The sequence below is a fragment of the Podarcis cretensis genome (genome assembly GCF_951804945.1).
Source record: "Podarcis cretensis genome assembly, chromosome: 4".
Classification (NCBI taxonomy): domain Eukaryota; kingdom Metazoa; phylum Chordata; class Lepidosauria; order Squamata; family Lacertidae; genus Podarcis; species Podarcis cretensis.
In genome coordinates, this window is record NC_137173.1 from 28,052,193 (window position 1) to 28,072,774 (window position 20,582).

Genomic DNA, 20,582 nt, shown 5'->3' on the forward strand with positions numbered 1-20,582 from the left:
GTTCAGGGGTTCTGTGTTCAAAGGCAAAATGGGGCAAAGTCAGGAATCAGCAAAAACATCTCTCTGTTAGGGCTGCTTACTGGGGTGTGGTCTCAGGGCCCTCCCATGACCTTCCCAGAGGAGAAGCGAGAAGGAAGCCCCTTCCCCACTGGCTTCTGGGACTCTCCTAGACCCCTTACATCTCCTTCCCAGAGGCTATTAAGGAAGGCGCTATCATGATTACTGGGCTTTGGGAAGATGTCACAGGCCTCTGGGACACTGCCAGAGCCCTCCTGCTCCCTTCCCAAAGCCCAGTAAGTGAGGAAAACCCACTGGGTGTGTGAGTGGGAAGGGAGAATAAATGGGGAGAGGAGAGTGATAAGTTTCCCTGGCTCTCCAATAATTCCTAATCCCCAAACACCTAAGGTTGCAATCGCACAAGTAAAGTGAACACAAGTTGCAGGCTTACTGTATCTCCTCTTGGCTTTCCTGTAAACAAAAAAGTCTCAGATGTTGTAACCTATCCTCCTAGATGATCCAGCACCTTAATCATTTTTGTTGCCCTTTTCTGAACCTTTTCCAACTCTGCAGGATCGTTTTTGAAATTAGATGATTAGAACGGTATGCAGTATTCCAAGCATGGTTGCCCCATGGATTATGATACTGGCATTTTTAATCTTCATTTCTTTTTCTAATGATCCCCAATATGAAATTCACCTTTTTCACAGTTGCTATACCCTGGGGCAAACACCACTATGGAGCTCTCCACTATAACCCCCTTCAGGATCAGTAGGGGAGATGGGCTTGGCTGAAGCAGACCGAGTAGCAGGGCAGGCTACCTACTCACTCCTCATAAACATCCAAGAAAGCACACTTCACTTCGAGCCCAGGCATGTGATCTTGGCTTGTGATCTGGCAGGTGAAGGGAAGACTACATCTACTTAGATCTTTCAACCAGCCAACATTTATTATTTATTTGATTTATATACCACCCTTAATCAAAAGATCTCAGGGCAGTTCATAAGATAAAAATGCTAGATAAAAGCACAAATAAATGATTAAAACAGAAACAACAAATCAATAACCCCCACTCTCACAAATACATTTAAAAGGCTGTAGAATACTAATCAGCCAAAGGCCTGGTTGAAGAACGTTTTCCCTTGGTGCCTATTTGTTGCTCCCTAAGATGGGAGTCAGTTTGGGCTCCTATCTTTGTTGATGGAGTTTCTCTCCATACATATAGGCAAGCCACTTTCTGCCTTTCATATTTGCCTTGTTTAATATTGAAATTTTTCTAGAACTGAAATTTGTGCCACCTGTCAACCACCCCCAATCTATTCTAATTGTGACGAGATTACAAACCTGTTTTCAGCATGTGAGATAGTGTAAGCTTAGTCTCTAGTTTCTGAGCTGTTGCTGTCTACTTTTAACTGTGACAATTCATTTTACGTTACCTTGATGAATTAGTGGCACTTGTGCTGCTGTTCAGCTAGCACCCAGGAATAATAGCAGCTCTTTCAAAGTTTAACAGTGCCTCACTGCTAGTATTGTTTCTGGAAAACTGGAGCATGAACTCACCCTGTATTCGAAGGAAGTTTTGTCTGATAATGGCAGACTTTATCCTAAGGGTAAAGAGGAATTCAGATCCCCCATGTGCTACCATGTTGTTATTTATTATTATTATTCTGAAGTGCTGGAGTGCCCAGATGTTATTTCTGTGTAGGATTTGTTTTGACTTGAAGCCAAAATAAATTGGCTCCACATCAAAGAACGATTTTCTGTCCAGAGATGCATGAGAGTAAAATTGTCAGGCTACAGCAAATGATACTACTTTTGAAAACAGCAGAATTGTCTCGTGGTTGAATAAGATTATTACAGGCATTCTATGCATTTAAGAGATACTATTATCTAAATTGCTTTTTAAAAATCCTGTTTAGACATAATTTGTCAAATTTGAAAATGAGATACCACTTTGAGAAAAAAGGTAGATAACATTTTCCCTCCCATGTTCCAGCTTTAGCTCTAAACGTTGCTGCAGAAGATGTAAAGGACAGGACTGAGCAGCTGTCACAGGTACTACATTTTGTGTTCCAGCTCTAGGAAGCTAGCATTTTTGGAGGAGATGTTGTCCATGCCATATTGATATGTCTCCTTGAAGTGAAAGAGGCATGTATAGGAGCTCTGCTTGGAGGATTGTGTCCTATGTGTTGTTTTGTGAACTGCCGTGTATACCCTCATTTTATATGCTTCCATTGCGGGACAGGTGACCTTTCTAATTTAGAGGTAGCAAAGGATCAGAGTTTTTAAAGAGAAGTTTGCCAAGCTATAGCCTCAGTTATATTGTACTGTGATGTTATTGTGTCACATCTTGTGTACAGGTATTGCAGGGTCAGTTGAATGGGTAGCATTTTTCAGACACATCTGTATAGTTAGTTTCTGATCCCACTCAGATTGAAAGACAAACGAAAAAGCAGCCTATGGTGCCTTATTCTCATTTCCGCTCAGATATTCAATTAAGTCTATTTACTTCAAGATCCACCCGCCCTCTGTGCAATAACCCATTCATTTTTCTTGATAACATCTTGTTCCCAGTTATAACAACTATATAGGTTGCATATTGGAGATTGCAAGCACCACCTTCTGCTGAAAGTTTCAACTTTTGCAGTCTCAGAAGAGGCTTCAGTCTTTGCCTGAAGTGCTGCTGTGTTGGTTTGCATGGGAGGTTCTTCATACACCTAAACAGTTGGGAGCTTCTGATTTAGTGTAGGGAAGGGAAAGGAAAGGAAAGGAAAGGGTATGGGGCAGAGTGAAAGAAGAAAGCAGGGTGATAATATGTCAACAGAAGTGACTCCACTAACTGGATTTGGCTCGTACATCATGCTCTGAGTATTGGGGCATACATGTACCGTATTTTTCCATGTATAAGATGAAGTTTTTTTGGTCTTAAAAAATAGTAAAACATTGGGGGTCATCTTGTGCACCGAACGTGGGCATCTGGGGGAATTTTAAAAATATTTAAGCCTATGTCTGGGATTTTGGCTTGGACAGGCTGAGGCGGTCCCTCCTGCTGCCGTCCCCCCTTTCTTCCCCCCTCCCCTCCGGGCTGCATGCTGATGACTGGCTCGCCTCCTGAAGCCCATGCTGGTTTGACCACCAGATCGAGAGCAGCTGCCACCGCCGCCGCTGAGAGCTGCCTCAGCTACCTCTCCTTGCCCTTCTTTCCTTTTTCCCCTCTTCCCCTATCAAACTCCCACCCTGCCCCCAGCCCGCTCATCACCTACCTCAGCCCAGTTTGCTCGACTGCATGACCCGGCACAGAGCAGCCACTGCCTTCCCCTGGCTCTTCCTTGGCATCCTGCTTTGGGAGCCTGCTTCCCTGCAGCAGCAGCAGCAGCCACCTAGGGGGAGTGTGTGGTGCCCCAGTCGCTGCCTTTGCTTCTGCAAACTGCTTCTGCTACAAACTGCTTCTGCTGGAAACTTTGAGGGTGATCGCCCCCCAAAAGATCAACAACTTGCCGCCGCCAATCATCCAGATTTTCACTTCTATTTTAGGGTTTCATTTTCTTAATTTTGGGTTTTAAAAAATAGGGGTTGTCTTATACATGGGGATGTCTTATACATGGAAAAATATGGTAACTTCTTTAGGGCAGAAACATGGACTAGTTGTTCCATTGGGTTTCTTCAAATGTTATGATTCTGTAGGTGGAATTCAGAAAAATGCTTCCTCTTTACTTTTACTATGTGGCCAGTTTGTCAACACAATTCACAGACAATCCTGAGAAACACACTCCATTTCAGTTTGTTTGGTAGCTGCTGAATAGCAGCTGAGATATTTTTAGAACGTGGTTTCCTGGGTGATGGGACTGTGAACCCTTTGCTTTTAAGTGCAAAGCTTAAATTCTGACACAAATGTACATATCTTAGATTTACTGGGTTTTATTTTGGGCTCTTCAGGAACCTTTCTTCATATTTATTTAGGTTGCAATATAATTTGGATAGAGGGTTTTCCCATAGATTAATATTCTCATTAAATGATGAGATTACTTGTATATCACATAAGAGTGTGACGCTTCTAAGTGTGTGCATTTTAGTCATCTTTATTTCATGGCTTTTTATTTGGTGCTTAGTTCAAATTAATTGTTATCATGGCTTTTTATTAGGTATTTAGTCCAAATTAATTGTTATAAAACAACATTTTAGAATGGTAGCACTGATAACATGTTTATGCAATTAAATTTCTAATAAAAATTAAGTCATATAAACTAATTTCTACATTACATAAGCTTAGTTACTTGGAGGAGGTATAACGTAGCAGCTAAAAATGTGAGTATAGAATTTTAATGTTAACCTGAGCTGGAAACTCATCAGATGGTCTTATGCAAGATTCTGGTCTCTGGCCTAGTTGACATGTAATGGTAAACCAGAGTTAAACTAACTGCGGCTTACCGGTAACAGGGAAGTATGCTGGTGCATGCCACTAAAATCATGCCCCCTACTCACTTTGCCACACCAGGAGAAAACAAACCAGAATGCTGTCTTAGTATTATGTACGAACCAGCATTCATGGTTGCAGAGAAACAGTTTGCTGGTTTGCACATGACAGTAAACCAGTGCTCTGGTCTCTTTCCTTCTGGTACAGCAAGGGAAGGAGGGGGCTGGTGTGATTTGAAGAGCATGGACCAGCACAACTGCGCATTCCCAGTAAACCATAGTTTGTTTTACCCTGGCTTACCATTATATGTCTTATGGTTTAGCTCTTTTCATACAACATAGGGATAATAATACTTCCCTTAGGGATTTAGTATGGCTTATTGAGATTGCACAGCTATTTGAGTGGGGTTGTGACAAGCTAGTTAGCAAGTTTTAAGCAAACCATTGCATTTTATTTTAATGTATGGTTATATTGTTTGTATTATCTTAATACAGACATCAGAAAGAAGTGGAAACTCGACTAAAATAAGCAAGGGTAAGTAAGTCTTTTCAGTATTTCAATCTGCAGTCTGTCTGTTAGACTGAATCATGTATATCTCATACATTGTCAGGTTATTCTGTATAGCATGTTCTTGGGCCATTGGAGACATTACTATTGTCACTCCTGAGCCCTCCTGGATCAGATCAACTGGTTCACCTAGTCCAGGCATCCCCAACTTGCGGCCCTCCAGATGTTTTGGCCTACAACTCCCATGATCCCTAGCTAACAGGACCAGTGGTCAGGAATGATGGGAATTGTAGTCCAAAACATCTGGAGGGCCGAAGGTTGGGGATGCCTGACCTAGTCCTTTATCATGTTTCCCAACCACATGGCTTTGGGCAGCCCACAAGCAGGACACAAAGGCAAGAGCCTCTCTCCAGTTACTGCTCCCCAGTAGTTGATTCTCAGTGGCATTGGGGGTGGGGTGTCCTTCCTGCCTAGTTACGGTATTTTAAAAGGTGGTCCCAACATACTTATATCGCGGTATCAGCATTTAACGTTTCACTTGTGTTGGGTTAAGAGAAAACAGTGGGGGGAAATAGAAAATTAGTTTTAACTTTTTATTTATTTTAATCAAAAGCCCACCACTGTCACTCATTAACAGAGCATGCATGTTTACTCAGGAATAAGTTGCATTGAGTTCAAGGGGGCTTACTCCTAGGTAAATTACAAGATTACAGCCTAAGAAGATTAAAGCGGTTTCCAGATCTTCTCAGACTTTTTTTCCAGTGTTTGCTTGAATTGCCTCTTGTCCTGGGTTCTCAATGCTGAATGAAGGTCTGTGGAGAGCCACAGTTCAGCAATGTATTGGGTGCCTCATATCTGTGGGGGCCTATACAGTCCTGCTGCTGGTGGTGTAGTGCCTCAGATGGTGATATAGCCATTGTGACTAGTTAGAATATATATATATTCTATTTCCCTTTAAAAGTCGTCTAAAGCTGTGGGTTTTTATATAAGAAGTTAGCTGTCTTATACAAGGACAGACTCACCCACCCATCCAACTAAGTATTGTCTACTACTCCAACTGGAGGCAGCTGTCCATGGTCTCAAACAGCAATATTTCCCATAACCTGCTACCTGATAGCAGGGACTGAATCTGGGCTTTGGCATAGCATGTTCTCTAGCACTGAACTATAGCCCCTCCATGTTTCTTTCCTCTATTTCTTCTAGCAGCAGTTAAAGCTTTATTAATTTTTTTGGGTGGGGGGAATGTTCACAACTTCACCTCCAGTCTACACTGTTATTTGCCACTCTTACAAATGTGATCATGTAAAAATTATAGCATTGCTGATAGCGTTGCCAGCTGATTACTGATTAAACATGAAGACGATAATAAGCTAGAATTAATCCATTTAGTTCTTCAGCCCCTCAAAATGATTTGTACAGAGTTGCTAGTTAATCAGTCTTTTTGGAACATCCTTTAATCTCAAGATTATTTTTAGTGGATTTTGGCACTGGCTGGTTTGTTCATAAGCATGAGCACTATCATGACTAAGAAATGCAGCAAACATTGCAGGTGTGGTATTTGGCAAATATGGGATAATCAAGAATAACCAATGCGGTCCCCTCCAGAAGTTGTGGACTACAACTCTCCTTAGCACCAGCCACCATGGCTAATTGGCAGGGGTGCTGAGAGCCTTAGCTTTCAAAAAGACTATTGCTAAGTCATCAACTAGATTGCCTTTGATTTCTATAAGAGGCACACAGATACTTGAAATTTAACATTATGTTAGATTTTTCAAATATAATATTATATTAGAAGATCAGTTTGAGGGCAGTTTAAGCTTTTATTAAAACCAAATTCAGAAACCTAGAAAGCCTCCTAAAGCCTGTTTCTAGTGTGAGAATTATAAATGTTGAGATTCATGTTTGCTCATACGCTGTTTCTTTAACATATATAAAATTATTTGAAGTAAATTTCCTATAGTATATAGTAATCTTACTCTTTTATTCATATTTGTGATTTTACAAATGTATGTTAACAGTTAAAAAAAGGTTGTATTTACAGCTGTGAAAGTGTTTTTCTTTCCATTGTAGAAGGACCAACACATCGCAGTCACAGATGCCACTCTTTAGTAAAGTGCTATTTTTTGTTGTTTGTTAGTTTTAATTTTTGTATTATTATGCTTTATTTTGTAAACTTCTTTGTGAGTTAGCCTGAAAAGCAGTATATAATACTATAATTTCTGTATTGCAAACTTTAGCATTTTTGTCCATTGGTTCTTAGGAAATTTTCAAAGATTACAATGAGGTGGTGAGCATAATGAGGAAAGATCTACAGAACACCTGTAATTCAACGTATTACAATACTACAGGAATTATGGAAAGGAGTGGGTTAACTAAAGTGGAGTTGTACTTTACACTCAAGTTTCAGAAAAGGAACAAATAGATTTTTTAATGAGAAAAAGGTTTCACACCTAACACCTAAGCAAAGAAAATCCTATGTTTAGGTAATAGAGTTTTATACACACCCCAATACGTATGCCTGTTGGTTTATGATACCATAAGTAGCTATACAAACTTGTATGTAATAGCGTATGTAGTTACATTGACTTTAAGATCTCTGCTACTAAGTACGAGCAAACAACCAGCTAGAGTAGCTAACCATATATCACTAGACAACTTTTCAATTAGAAGGTATTTTATTCAACATACTTGTAAACTATGTGAACAACCAGTGATTACCAGGCAGCTGTGAACCAGGGAGGAGATGGGTCATTGTAAGAAATTGCAATAGATTATGTTATGTATGCTTAGTAGAGCATCAGATATTTTGAGAATGTTATGTGAACTCTTTTTGCATTTATGAGACAAATTTAGATTTGTTTTCAGTGGGGCTTGATGCATCCTCGGCAGAAATGACTGACTGATGGAAACTGTTTGCTTTAGGTTAAAGTGTAATTGCTTTTAGTCTCAATATAGAAACAATTTTTGAATTGGATTGAATTTGTGTGACCAGCTTACACTTACAGCGAGTCTTGTTTTTCACACCACACTGTTTGTGAATTGAAATCTCTGTGGCAAGCTAATGAACATTTTCAGCCTGGTTCAGAAACAAATGAGACAATACTATCCTTAAATTGAAAGCTTTTATTTCATGTTGTCTCCACAAGTTTTATTAAGGTCAATAGATCCTTATTTCGGCAAGTTAATTATTTGAATAAATTTTAAAAAGTATTATCTGCAATAACCTTGAAACTCACTGTCTCCCCCCCTCCTTTAACGATTATTACTTATTTTTGATTCACAGAACTAAAAGAAATAGTATTTGTCATCCAGAGTCAAAGGAATTCTTTTCATTTGAAGAAAGCAGATGATTTAAAACAAAGTATTTTCAAACAAGCTGCAGTTCTTGGAAAGGTATGAATAGATAGCCTCTGTCTAAAAAACCATCAAGTTATAGTTCTGGAATATGTTACACACATTTTATTTAAGTAGGCACAGAATTCCATTTCATAAAACTTTTAAGGGTTGATTAAGATGGTTGGAGGCCTCCTCCCCCCCCAAAAAGGAATGCATGGAATGAAGTACCGCAAAAGAAGTTTTGTTAGAAAGCAAAACCATGAGCATATGCCGTTTCACAGCAGTCAGCAAACAACAAACATTACCACTCCCCAAACCGTGAAAAACATAAAGTACTCAGAATATGTGCACTTATCTCATCATTGCTTCGGCTCACTTCCTGCTTTAGTCCAGTCACCAATGTCCTAACCTATTTTACATGGCTGTTGTGAAGATATGGAAGGAGGTAACAAATGTCTGCGAATGGGAACTTCCTGCTTGTATTATAGACATGAGATTTCGATTCCTTTACTGAACATAGATGCATCAGTCTGTTTAGAGGGTCATGTTCTGCTGCACCGCCGCTCAAATTAATACAGCTCCAAGGCTTCAACTAACCTTAATCTGGGTTGGGTTGCCTTAATCTGGCATGATTATTGTGTATGTTAGGTCCCTACATTCCATTAAAAAAATAAAACATGCTCCCACTTTCCAATGTTCTGCCCTGGAAATAAAGCTGCTTAATCAAAATCATCTTAGTCAAAGAAAATTTAAAACCACATTTAGCACTGAGTTGCACTGGGCATTCTGGTACATTCATTCTTCCTGCGCCCCGCCCCCCGGCTACGGACAAATAGAGTAGAATTTTGCCCCTCTCCACAGCAAACAATAAAACGTTTCCATTGCACTGCACAACAGCAGGAGAAAGATCACCTGGGCAGGCAGGTGGGCAAGTGAGCACATGTTATTTTAGTTGCTCCAGCAGCTCTATCTTCAACCAAAAGTTGCATACTTGCTTGCTTCATTCTGCTGAATTATACTTTTTTTGTTGTAGGCCAGGAGTCAGCAACTTTTTTCCTGTCAAGAGTTGCATTTCCTCAGAGGTAATTTCTTGGGAGGCATGTGCTGCTGGTAGGTGGGCTATAGCTACTCCACATTGTTTCTCTCTTTGTTTTTCTCTCGTAAGAATCTCAAGAGAGAAAAAGGAAACACTGTGGAGTGGTGATGATCTTGAGAGTCTGTGTAGGGAGGCTAGGGAGTTGTGATGTTCCTAAGTTAACATCACTGCCACCCATATTCTTCACCTCTCTTTTCACATACCCCTCTATTAATTCACACACTCATTCATTTGCCATAACCGTCTGCATGTCTCTTTCTGCCACCCCACTTCCTATGATACCATGGTTGCAGTAAAGAAAAGAAGCACATTTTTGCCACAGTGTTTCTGCTCAATGATCCTGTTGTTTCCCGCTATTCCTTCCCAGTGATCCAGCTGTCAGGAGACAGACAGAGAAGCAGGCTCAGAGGTGTAGCCACAAAGTGTAGTGGCTAGAGCATCTTTCCAGTGGATGCTATACCACTCTAGCCCAAACACTTTGCGCTTGCACCTCCCAGTTTGTATCTACCCCATTGTTATTCTACTGGGACAGGAGCATCTTTAGGAAACCCCTGGAGGGCAGGGGTGAAGCAAAAATTCTTTTGGAGAGGCTGGATCATTGGGAAGGAACTGGATTACTGAAGAGGCAGGAAGGGACAGAAGACACTGGGTGGGCAGAGCATCAAGGGTTGTATAACACAAGGCAGGCCATATGTGAATGCGATCCAACTCTATTGTCACTGTAAAAAGCATGCAGCTGGTTTTAAAATTAATGGGGAATTATTTTCTGTGGGATATGCATTAACATAGACGCTAAAAGTCCAGATGTTTCTTTTGGATTGATGTGATTGTATACAGCATTTGCTAAAACAAACAAATGAAATTCTCTTGTTTCAATTCATCAGATGAGGGAAAGAAACAAAAAGCTGCGGCGATATCATACTGCATGTATTCAGGGCCCCTGACAAATTCTGGCACTTTAAGCCAGAAGCTTAAAGCAAATACGTTGGAGTTTTGATACCAGGGCGAAATAAATGGGAAATGCTAAATCTGTAAGTGGGGGGTGGGGGTGGGAGTTGGAGGGAGGGAGGGAGGGAAGCTACAAAGCATCCCAAGCTATGTGAAATGTTCTGAGAGTAATACAGTCATGCTCCTTGAGTAGCTAGAAAAAAATGTTCGACTTTCTGATAGCGCTGTGAGATTTTAATCTTGATTGCAGTATAACATAATTGAAACAAAAAGCTTTTTATGTGGGTGGAAACCTATTTTAAAACAATAAAATAGTATTGAACAAGTAATTTATTGCATCCATCTGTTAATTTCATTGTTACACAGACTTCATAAATACTACTGTGTAACATATTGAACTCCTACATTATTTCCCAGTACGCCAGTAATTCTCAAAGTGTGGGGCGGGCTGCTTTGTGGGAGGTGTATGGAACACCTGTGAGAGCAGTACAAAGTTTCAGGAGGCAAGTGAGGTCTTCCACCAGTAACCAAAACACAGTTGGGTTGAATGACCCCTAGTAAAATACCTTTATTAATCCACTTAACGCTTGTAGTGGGAATCTCCCTGTCATTTGCTTCACCGTCCCAACCTGATTTGGGAGATTGGGATGACATTACTCACCTACAGAAAAGTTAGCTGTTCCTGAATTGTGGGTTTATTTGAGAAATACTGCCTAAAAGCAATGGGAAGATGCCCATTTTGTATTCTTTGAAAAGCCTTTTTAATGCAAAATGCTTTGCTTCTGTTTGAAGTACCCTATTTTTTGCACCATAACACTCACTTTCCTCCCCCTAAAAAGTAAGGGGAAATGTCTGTGTGTGTTACGGAGGGAATGCCTACGGGTGGCATGCCTACAGATTTTCCTCCTTTAAAAACTACGTGCGTGTTATGGTCGGGTGCGTGTTATAGAGCGAAAAATACGGTATTTTTCTTTGCTTCAGTGAATGTTCTGTCATCAGTTTACATTGCAGAATGTTTTAAAAATTATAATTCCAGGCGGATAAAGACTATCTTAGGGTAAAGGTTATTGTAGTAGAGATTTTTAAAGAAACCTTTTTAAAAAAAACACTGAATGAAGTTTATTTTTGATCAGAGTTTTAATGTAAAATGATGTAGAACACTTAAAAAAGTCTCATATGAAATACCTGGGCACATGCTTCCAGGCTGAAGAATTGAATTTCTGACACACTTTAATCTGTTGCTTTTCTGTGTCCAAATTAATCATCATTAAAATTACACACAAGATTTACTAGCTACAAGCTCCTAAAATATACATTTTTGGTCAGGTTGCAGAAGGCTGTGGTAAGCAGACATTATGGGACTGAAACATTTCTGGCTTGCCTGATGGTGGCTACTGATACTACTAACTCATCTGAGGTGGTGGTGTTCATGCCCAAGTTTTACATTATGACTCTTTGGAAAACAAGTTTGGGCATGCTCGGCATGGAAGAGAATGTTCCTTTTGAAGTCAGAATTTAACAGATTGCCCACCAATTAGTCTAAAGAAAGGGTGATAGCTATAATGTCAGGTTCACCATTCTCCTAAATTAATTAAAACTTTACTTAGGCAGGTAGGGTACCGCTAGAGGTCAGTACTATGCACAGTTTTAAACGTATGTGTATTTTTTTGCTACACAACTTTCATGCAAATTATTCTCACCACCACCACCTCAAGTGATGGTTATGACAATAGAACCTGATCCTGCAACTTTTAACCCTAAACTGTTTTGTTTCTCTTGTATTCTAGGGCTAATTAAATATTTATTATTTATTACACTCCCCCTTTTTCTTTGATGGAGCTCAGAGTGGTATACATAAACATTTCTCCTCCACTTCACCCCAATTTTATTTTAGCAACAACACTAAGCTAGTTTAGGCCAGAAGATATTAACTGATCCAAGGTCATCCAGTGAACCGTGTAGCTGACTGTGGCTTTCATCCTGGGTCTTCCTGGTCCTAATCTGATATACTCACTGTTGTACGAACCTAGCCATATAGCAGGATTAGACTGCATTATTATTATTATTAATTGAATTTATATACATCCCCATAGCCAGAGGTCTCAGGGCAGTTGGTTAAGACTGCAGGGGCTATTGGAACAAAACCTTAACTGGATAAATATGGCAATTCGACATTACATTGCATATTTGTCAGGAACCAGACTGAAGGGTATTGCTCTGAGGAAGAATGGTGGGAGCCCCGCTCTCCCTCTGCTCAAGGGCCTGATCCTGAAGCTCCTCTGGAGCAGGAGGATAGTATCGACCTAGAGCAATGGTTTGTGGAAGGACACAGTTCGGAAACTGACAGTTGGGCTGAGCTGGGAGAAGAGCAACCAAGGGGAGAGGAATGGGAAGAGAGAGAGCTGCTTGAGTCTCCCTCACTAGAAAGTGTGCAGCCCATGAGCCCTAGAGCCAGACGTCTGGATATGGTAGCCTCTCAGAAGGCTCAGTGGTGGAGGGATCATGTGGTGAGGAGATGGAAGTAACTAGAGGGAAGTGGGAGGAACTCAGTTGGGAGCACCTACACGGTGAGAATGGATGCTGAATGTTTGTGATGTGTTCAATAAACCTCTCTGTTGCTGCAAATGACTACTTTTGCTTCATGCTGTTATCTACAGAGAGGGGGACGATAAGCCTTGCCTGGCAACCTGACACTATTCCATGCAGTATCCATTTTTTCCCTAGCCATACTTGGGAAAACTTGGGTTGTATGATCTTTTAATCCTTTCAGCTGCTAAAAATGTGCATCTAGTTCTATGTGGGCTCAGCCCAGTTAACTGTATAAGAGACCTTTATTTCTTAATTTTTTTCCTCCTCAGGATTCAGCACAAACTCTGTGTTCCTTGTATTGTAGCATCATTGCAGCTATGTAGGGATATAGTTTCTGGCATTGGTTGGCTAACATTCACTAGGGCTGAATGACATTCACTTGAGATGCTCAACATAAATTTGACATTGTGTTTCTTTTAATGAAAACATTTAAATAGTTTATATATTGCCTTTATATAACTCCATTCAACCAATCAGGTCCCAGGTTGGGTTTAAATCAATATAAAATCACACATCAACAGACACCAAAAGGACAGCAATAAAACAGCAGATTTCATACTTTAAAAGTACTTTTGCAAAGGACATTTCCATAACCCCACTGCTGTCATGTGAGACTCTGGAGGTTCATACAGGAGTGTGGGGGCTTGCTTAAAGCCCTTTGCAAACAGCAAAGGGGCTTTGAAGCCATTGCAGGCTCCCAAGCATCTCCTTTGCTAAGTTCAGTACCATGCCCAAGGAATGCAGTGAGATAAATCACAAACTAAACAACTCTGTATGTGGTTTACAAAAACCAATTAACAAAAATTGACAGCATTTCAACACCTATTACATGAAAATTTAAATAATATATACAGTGCCAAAATAATAATGACATGCGCAATCTCAAAGCCAAGCATCTGGCAGTCATGTTGGAAGCCCTGCATAGAGGACTTTGATAAATGTGATGTCATAATAACATTTGATTGACAGGTGAGTTACCCCCCCTTTCTGTCAAATTTGGCCCATGAGACCGATCCTCGTAAAGATCCAGTGCAGGCAGTCCAAAAGTTTGCTTATCCCTCCCTTAGAGGAAGAGCAGGATATAAATGAAGCAAGCAAAGAAAAAGGAAATAACTGATAGCAACCATTAAAAATTGTTCAGAGGGCAGTCAAATTACAGAGTAAAACACTGTAACTGGTGTTATAGGTGAATGTTCTGTTTGAATTAGATTTTATTACCTGTCCTAATGAGCTTTCCAATGCTGGTTTGTTATGCTTGCCAAAACATAATTACAGGATATGTAGTTTCCATCTGTCTTGCTAGTGGATTGTTAATTTTTCTACATTCATTTTTTTACTGCTGCATGTATGCATTTATTTTGATGTGAAGTGGTGTTAATAAGACATTCTGCTTCCTACTAGCATTTGGAGATGTTAATTGGCATACACAGTATAGTTTAGTGGAGAAGAAAAATGTGATGCATTATTCTGAAACGAACCACTTTAATAAAAGAAAACATCTTTTATTCACATGAAATGAAAAAGGCACACTTAAATAAATCGCTTGTACAAGATTCCAAAGGATTGTGCCTTCCAGGGCCCCATTTACAGCAACCTTCACCTCCACAAACTGTTTATGCAGTGGACAAAGTGCTAGCAACAATTTAATTTTTGTGCTGTTCTTATTATACTTTGATTATTGTTAGGGTTGCTTTTGTGCCTGGATTTTTACTTCTTGAAATATGGCAACCCTAATTCTTGTAGACTCTTTGATATAGTTCATGAAACTGCAATATACATATACTTTTATAAATAAATCATGCAGCCAACCATGTGTTCCGTCAACACCTGTTCCTCTTGGCTAATTAAAGCTTGCTGAAACAAAATAAAAAAATTCCTTCCAGTAGCACCTTAAAGACCAACTAAGTTAGTTCTTGGTATGAGCTTTTGTGTGCATGCACACTGTGTATCTGAAGAAGTGTGCATCCACACGAAAGTTCATACCAAGAACTAACTTAGTTGGTCTTTAAGGTGCTACTGGAAGGAATTTTTTTATTTTGTTTTGACTATGGCAGACCAACACGGCTACCTATCTGTAACTAAAGCTTGCTGAGTGAGTATAACCGAATGGGTCGAGGATGTAATCAATATGCATCCTGGTTCTGGCCACTTAGAAAGCGGAGGTGAATCAACCACTCCTGAAAACATCCACCATGGAACCATTGTTTTGTGACAACTACCACCTGTCATAAATCCCCCCTTCTGGGTGATTAAGATGATTGTGGTGTAACAGTTGCAAATAATCTTGGACGAAACCAGTTCTCTTGACCCACTGCAGTTGCGGTTCTTGCCTGGTTATGGGGCTGAATTGCTTTTGGTCACCCTGATGGTATTGGAGGCACTGTTTTCCAGTATTTTTGGTCCTGTCTTCAGCATCAGTTGCAGAGAATAGAATGGGGTGATTATATCTTGCATCCCTGACAGTTGTGCTGTGTGGTGCTCCAGAGCACCATCCTCTCCCTGATGCAACGTAACATCTACATGGGAGCGGTTATTAGGCAATTTGGGCCAAGGTGTCATCAGTAGCTCTAGTTCACTGTAACATCTGAATCGGGAGAGACCATGCAAGCCTAGGACCAGTGCTTGGACTTAGTGATGGGACCATCCTATCAGGAGGTCCATTCTTCATGATTTCAGAATTGGGCTTTTTGTGTGGCAGCACTTCCCTTTTGGAACTCCCTCCCATTACAAATCAGACTGGGGCCTTCTCTATTGTCTTTTCAGCATCTGCTAAAGGTGTCCCCCTATCAACAATCCTTTTAAAATCTTTATCCCAGTTTGTATTGGGCTTGGATTTGAATGGATGTTATGTATGTTCTGCTGTTTTAAAATGTTTTATAGTTATTATTGCATTTTAACTTTTTATATATGTAACTTTTATATATATTGTAAATCACTTTGGGGTGCCTTATGGAAAGAGATTAATAAACAATTGTTTAATGGTAACCAAGATCTCCATGCTGGCAAGAAACAAGGGATGGACGAAAGAGAAGAAAGAGCCTATGGCCACAGCACTCATCAACAGCTTCATAAAGCATGGTTTATGAAATTATGAAAAATCATTCAAACATGGCCGTTGTCTGCACTGTCATGATCTGTGGCATCATGATAATGCATTTTTATATAGGATGGGGCTTGCTGCTGAATTGCGAATCATGCCAACCATTGTCAGAAGCTGTGTAGTGGAATGGGTTTTTCAAAAAACAACAACACCTGCCACATGGTTCAGAATTACTGATTGATGAGTATAGGAGGAATTCTGGAATGTAAGATGGTCCATCCTCAAAGGTATATTGGCCATAATGGAGCCTCTACATTGACACAACACAATCCAAATGCTGAGTATGGTGTATTATATTAGAATATAATAATGTATCAGGATGGATTTGCCCCACTTCCCTTTCAGTGGGACCATTGTAGTTATAGTGACATTCAATATTCGGTGTGCTACGGAAGCTACTCATAGCTTTAGGACTGTCGTAACTCTAGCTTACTATTCTTTCAAAATGGCGGTTTATCATGCATATCCAAATACTGTGGCTTAGAAAGGTGTTCTACTTGGTATTTCAAAAAATTGGTTGAATCTGCTTTCAGATGACAAAATACATATGAGACTTTTTTATTTAGGGATAAATGGAAATGGGAAGGAAATAGGCATTTATGTGAAATTTGTAAATGGACTTTAATTTCCTTAATATTTGTGACTTCAAAGCTTTTGCTTTTTGATTTTTCTGTGTGGAAAACATCTAAGTCATCAAGATAATAAAATTGTTAAATTACCTAAGAGATCCATGTGAATTAGTTGCTTAAGGCTTATGAAACTCATTTTGCTTTTTGGAGCTTGGGCTAATTCTCTTGGGCTCCTTTGGGATGCTAAGACTATCATTGGATTAAAGCCAGTGACCGAGAGTATAAAATGATTAGGTTGCTATAAATTCCACTTATTACTTGCTGTTTGCTGCAGGCTGTACAGACAATTTGGCAGCATGCCTGCAATTATGCTGTTCATTTAAATTTTGAGTATAGCGGTAGGACTAAATGCATTTCTATTTATGCTGTTTTGAATATAAAGTCCATTACTAGAATTATGTTCTAATGGAATTCTGTCTCTACAAAAATAGCATGCAGTTGACAACCTTGTATTTTGAACACATGGAAGATTTTCATATTATAAAGCTGCACTTCACTTGTAAAACCTGATATGAAATATCTAATAAACTTCAGAATTTTAAATTATGAGAACAGATTGTTCCATTCATGTGAAAATTGCAAGGGTGCTATTATCTTGCTTAGTGCTGGTCATGAATAAATAATGCAACATTAGTATAATTGTGGTCTTTAAATGGTGATAAAAGCATGCAAAATTTTAAAATATAAACTTGTGATATTAAATGATAATATCAGAAAATAAGAGTACTGTGCAAGTTATAATGTTCATTGCCAATTAAAGGGTTACCTATAAATAATTTTAAAGTAAAACTACTAGAGTGATAATTGTAAAATTATCCCAGATACATGGGCTTGATTCAGATCATCATTGTTTGTGTTACCTTATTTATTTTGGGTTGGATCCAAACTTGGCCATGTTTAAAAGAGACCCACTGCAAATTGTATATATTTTAATGGCTCTTCTCCAAGCATGACTTAATTTTGGATCTAGTCCCACAATAAATATGAGAATATGCACTCTTAAGAATCCACAATTATCAAAAGATACTCACTGAGCATTCATATTGATTATTGCCATTGCCATTGTAGCCTAAAATAGATGAGAATTGTTTACCCCACCCCAATTCTTCAGAGTGGTGCTTCCCTTGCAGCATGAGGGTCGGCACTTTGAGAAGCCCTTCAAAAAAGTCTTATTCTCAGGGGATAACTTGTATAGCCTTTTTAATCCTGGCTCTGTTATAGAATTAGATGGGCAAGAAAGCTTGATTGCTGCCTGGTCTACTTGATTGCTGCCTAGCAGAGTGCAGTCCATGGGTAGGAATAAAATTTTCAAAAGGGCCGTTATCTAAAAGCACATGAAGCAGTTCTTCTAACTGAAGCTATGCAAGTTTGATGCTTGTTTAATCCAGTGAGTATTGGGAAACCATATGTAATTTTTAGGAAGAAGTGTAGGTAAAATTATTGGGTTTATTACAGAATAACAAAGTATGGTGAAGAGGGGTAATCTTGATGTGCTAAAACAACAGATAAAGTTGCAGAATATATATTCTTAGCAGTTATAATGGCAAAATTGAAAGGCAACATTCTGAGGCCCGAGTGTGTAAATGAAGCTTGCAAGAATACTTGAAATTGTTTTTTTAAAGACCAAAATCCAGCCAGCTATTCTCAAAGAAAATCAAAGCATTTGTTGAAGGTTGCTCAGGCAGCTCTCCATTTTTCCTTTCTTAAAAGGCTGCTGAGATAAGCCCGTCTTCTTCTACTTGAAGGGAAATGTTTGACATGGAACCTAACTTGTGAGCTTCCTCAGCTATAAATAGATTTACCCCCTTCATTCATCCTAGTAGAAAGCCTGCATTTGGTGATAGAAATAGCTGGCATTTTAGGAGAGAGACAAAAGTGTTTATGGTAGGACTGCTAAGGAAGTAAAATAGTTGCAATAAATGCCCAGTTTTTGAAAGAATTATGCATACTTGATTTATTGTCATTCAAACAGAATCCCAGAGTAGTCAAAAAAAAAACCAAAACTGCACAAGGTATCTGATACTTATTTCTTCTTCTTCAGTGTTGAATATATTAAATTCAGATATCCCGAGATTAATTATAAAAGTGCAAGGAGCCGACATATATTTGCCCTGTGTTTGTTCCTTAGCATTCTATGGCAGGCTAATTCAGAAGTTGCAAGTTCAGGTCAATGAACCATAGTTTATTGCACCAGGAAAGACCATTGGAACCACATTTTTGTCTTGCCCATTGCATGCCAGCTTCAGCACTTGTATACTGCTTAGCTTACCATAGTTCCTATTACATCTGAACTGTGGCTTAAACTCAAGGTGTCCTGGTTACTAAACCTTGATTTATGCTAAAATATGCCAGTTTGGGTATAATGGGAAACACTGATTCAAATTAACCAGTATCCAAGGCACTGCATGGGGAAATGTGAGGGGAGTGCATGGCCCAACCTTGTTCTCTGTTTAATAAAGAATGGTAGATTAAGCTGAGTTTGTCACTTCTAAACTGGCTCATGTATTGGTCAGTGTTTTCTCCCATTTAGCAAATATTTATGGCATGCAATATTATAATATCACAATTAAACCCTATAAAAATCAGATAAGAGCAGATAAAATAAAATTAAGCCAGTTATAAACACAATTAAAGTAAAAATAAATATTAAAACACAGAGCAGTAGAGAATTGTTTTGTTAAAAAGAGTACAGCGGAAATGGGAAATTGTAGTGAACACGTTTTGCAGGAAAAGCTGAAACCAAAATGTTTAAAACAATGTACAGTACTAATGTTTTATTAACATGAAAGATATAAAAATGTTTACCCTTTTCTTAAAGGAGATGCCCACAGTTTTGCTTATTCATCAGATGGACAAGCATGAAGGTGCATGGACCATTCTACCGTTAATGCACGAGTAAGTGTGATACTGGGGTATAATTTGTGAGGCGCAGTTCAGGCCAGTTCAAATGGTTTTTGTCTGGTAGAACCAAAACCATTTGCAGTGAAAATGTGGCAGAAAGGAGTAGCTCACTCACCACCAATATTTGTTTTGAGCTAAAGATTTCCATTTTTTTGTTCTCTCCTGTCTGCACACATTCCTTCTACTTCTCCTTGCCTTTGGGAATGCTCTCCCTACACGTCCATCTTACTGTGTGCATCATATCTGCAATACTCAACTGAAGGCCATTTCTTTGGAAGAGGACTTTGATTTATAACCAATAGTGAGATAAAGGCAAGGCAATAAAGGTTCAAGAAGCTTTATGGAAGAAGTGAGTATCGGAAGTGTGCGATGTTTTGCAGATATTTACTGCGAGTGGATGTGGGAAAACGTAGGGCTCTTGGAGCCAGTATAAAAGGGTTAGAAGAAGAGTTTGGATTTGATATCCCGCTTTATCACTACCTGAAGGAGTCTCAAAGCGGCTAACATTCTCCTTTCCCTTCCTCCCCCACAACAAACACTCTGTGAGGTGAGTGGGGCTGAGAGACTTCAGAGAAGTATGACTAGCCCAAGGTCACCCAGCAGCTGCATGTGGAGGAGCGGGGAAGCGAACCCGGTTCCCCAGATTACGAGTGTACTGCTCTTAACCACTACACTGGCTCTCCTAGAGGTCATCTGTGGCGCACCTAGGATATGCCTTTCCCCTTTATTTATAATGTTTTTTTCCTGTTTTTTCCAGCTCATATCAGCTATCCAAAGCTCTTTACAATTGCACATTTAAAAAAATCAGAACAATAATTGGGAGGGCATTATATGAAACAGTCCAAAAATTGAAGGAAGAAACCAAGGGGCAAAAGACAGATTTGACGAGTGATTTAAAAACAAAAAACCAACATTCCTTTCCTCTGGTGTGTGAAAGGGACAAGTGTGCAAGCTCGAGGTTTGCTGTTCATGTAATGCTCATGGGCCTAACTTGGCCCAGCACAGGTCCAAATTTGACCTGCAAAACCATTCTCCCCCTCCCAAATAAGGATGCAGTTACAAAGG

The 20,582-nt window shown here is 39.5% G+C and overlaps 1 protein-coding gene across 7 annotated transcripts in view; it reads left to right on the plus strand.

The window, feature by feature from the left end:
- B3GLCT (beta 3-glucosyltransferase) overlaps positions 1 to 20,582 on the plus strand; it is an 81,413-nt gene that overhangs the window by 17,186 nt on the left and 43,645 nt on the right. For 5 of the 7 annotated variants that reach the window (XM_079973862.1, XM_079973865.1, XM_079973864.1 and 2 more), the window contains 4 exons: positions 1,994 to 2,052; positions 4,906 to 4,945; positions 8,202 to 8,311; positions 19,435 to 19,511. In XM_079973862.1, the coding sequence (XP_079829988.1) occupies positions 1,994 to 2,052; positions 4,906 to 4,945; positions 8,202 to 8,311; positions 19,435 to 19,511 (286 nt within the window). The remainder of the gene's footprint in view (positions 1 to 1,993; positions 2,053 to 4,905; positions 4,946 to 8,201; positions 8,312 to 19,434; positions 19,512 to 20,582) is intronic. The other 2 variants (XM_079973866.1, XM_079973867.1) reach the window with 1 other exon arrangement.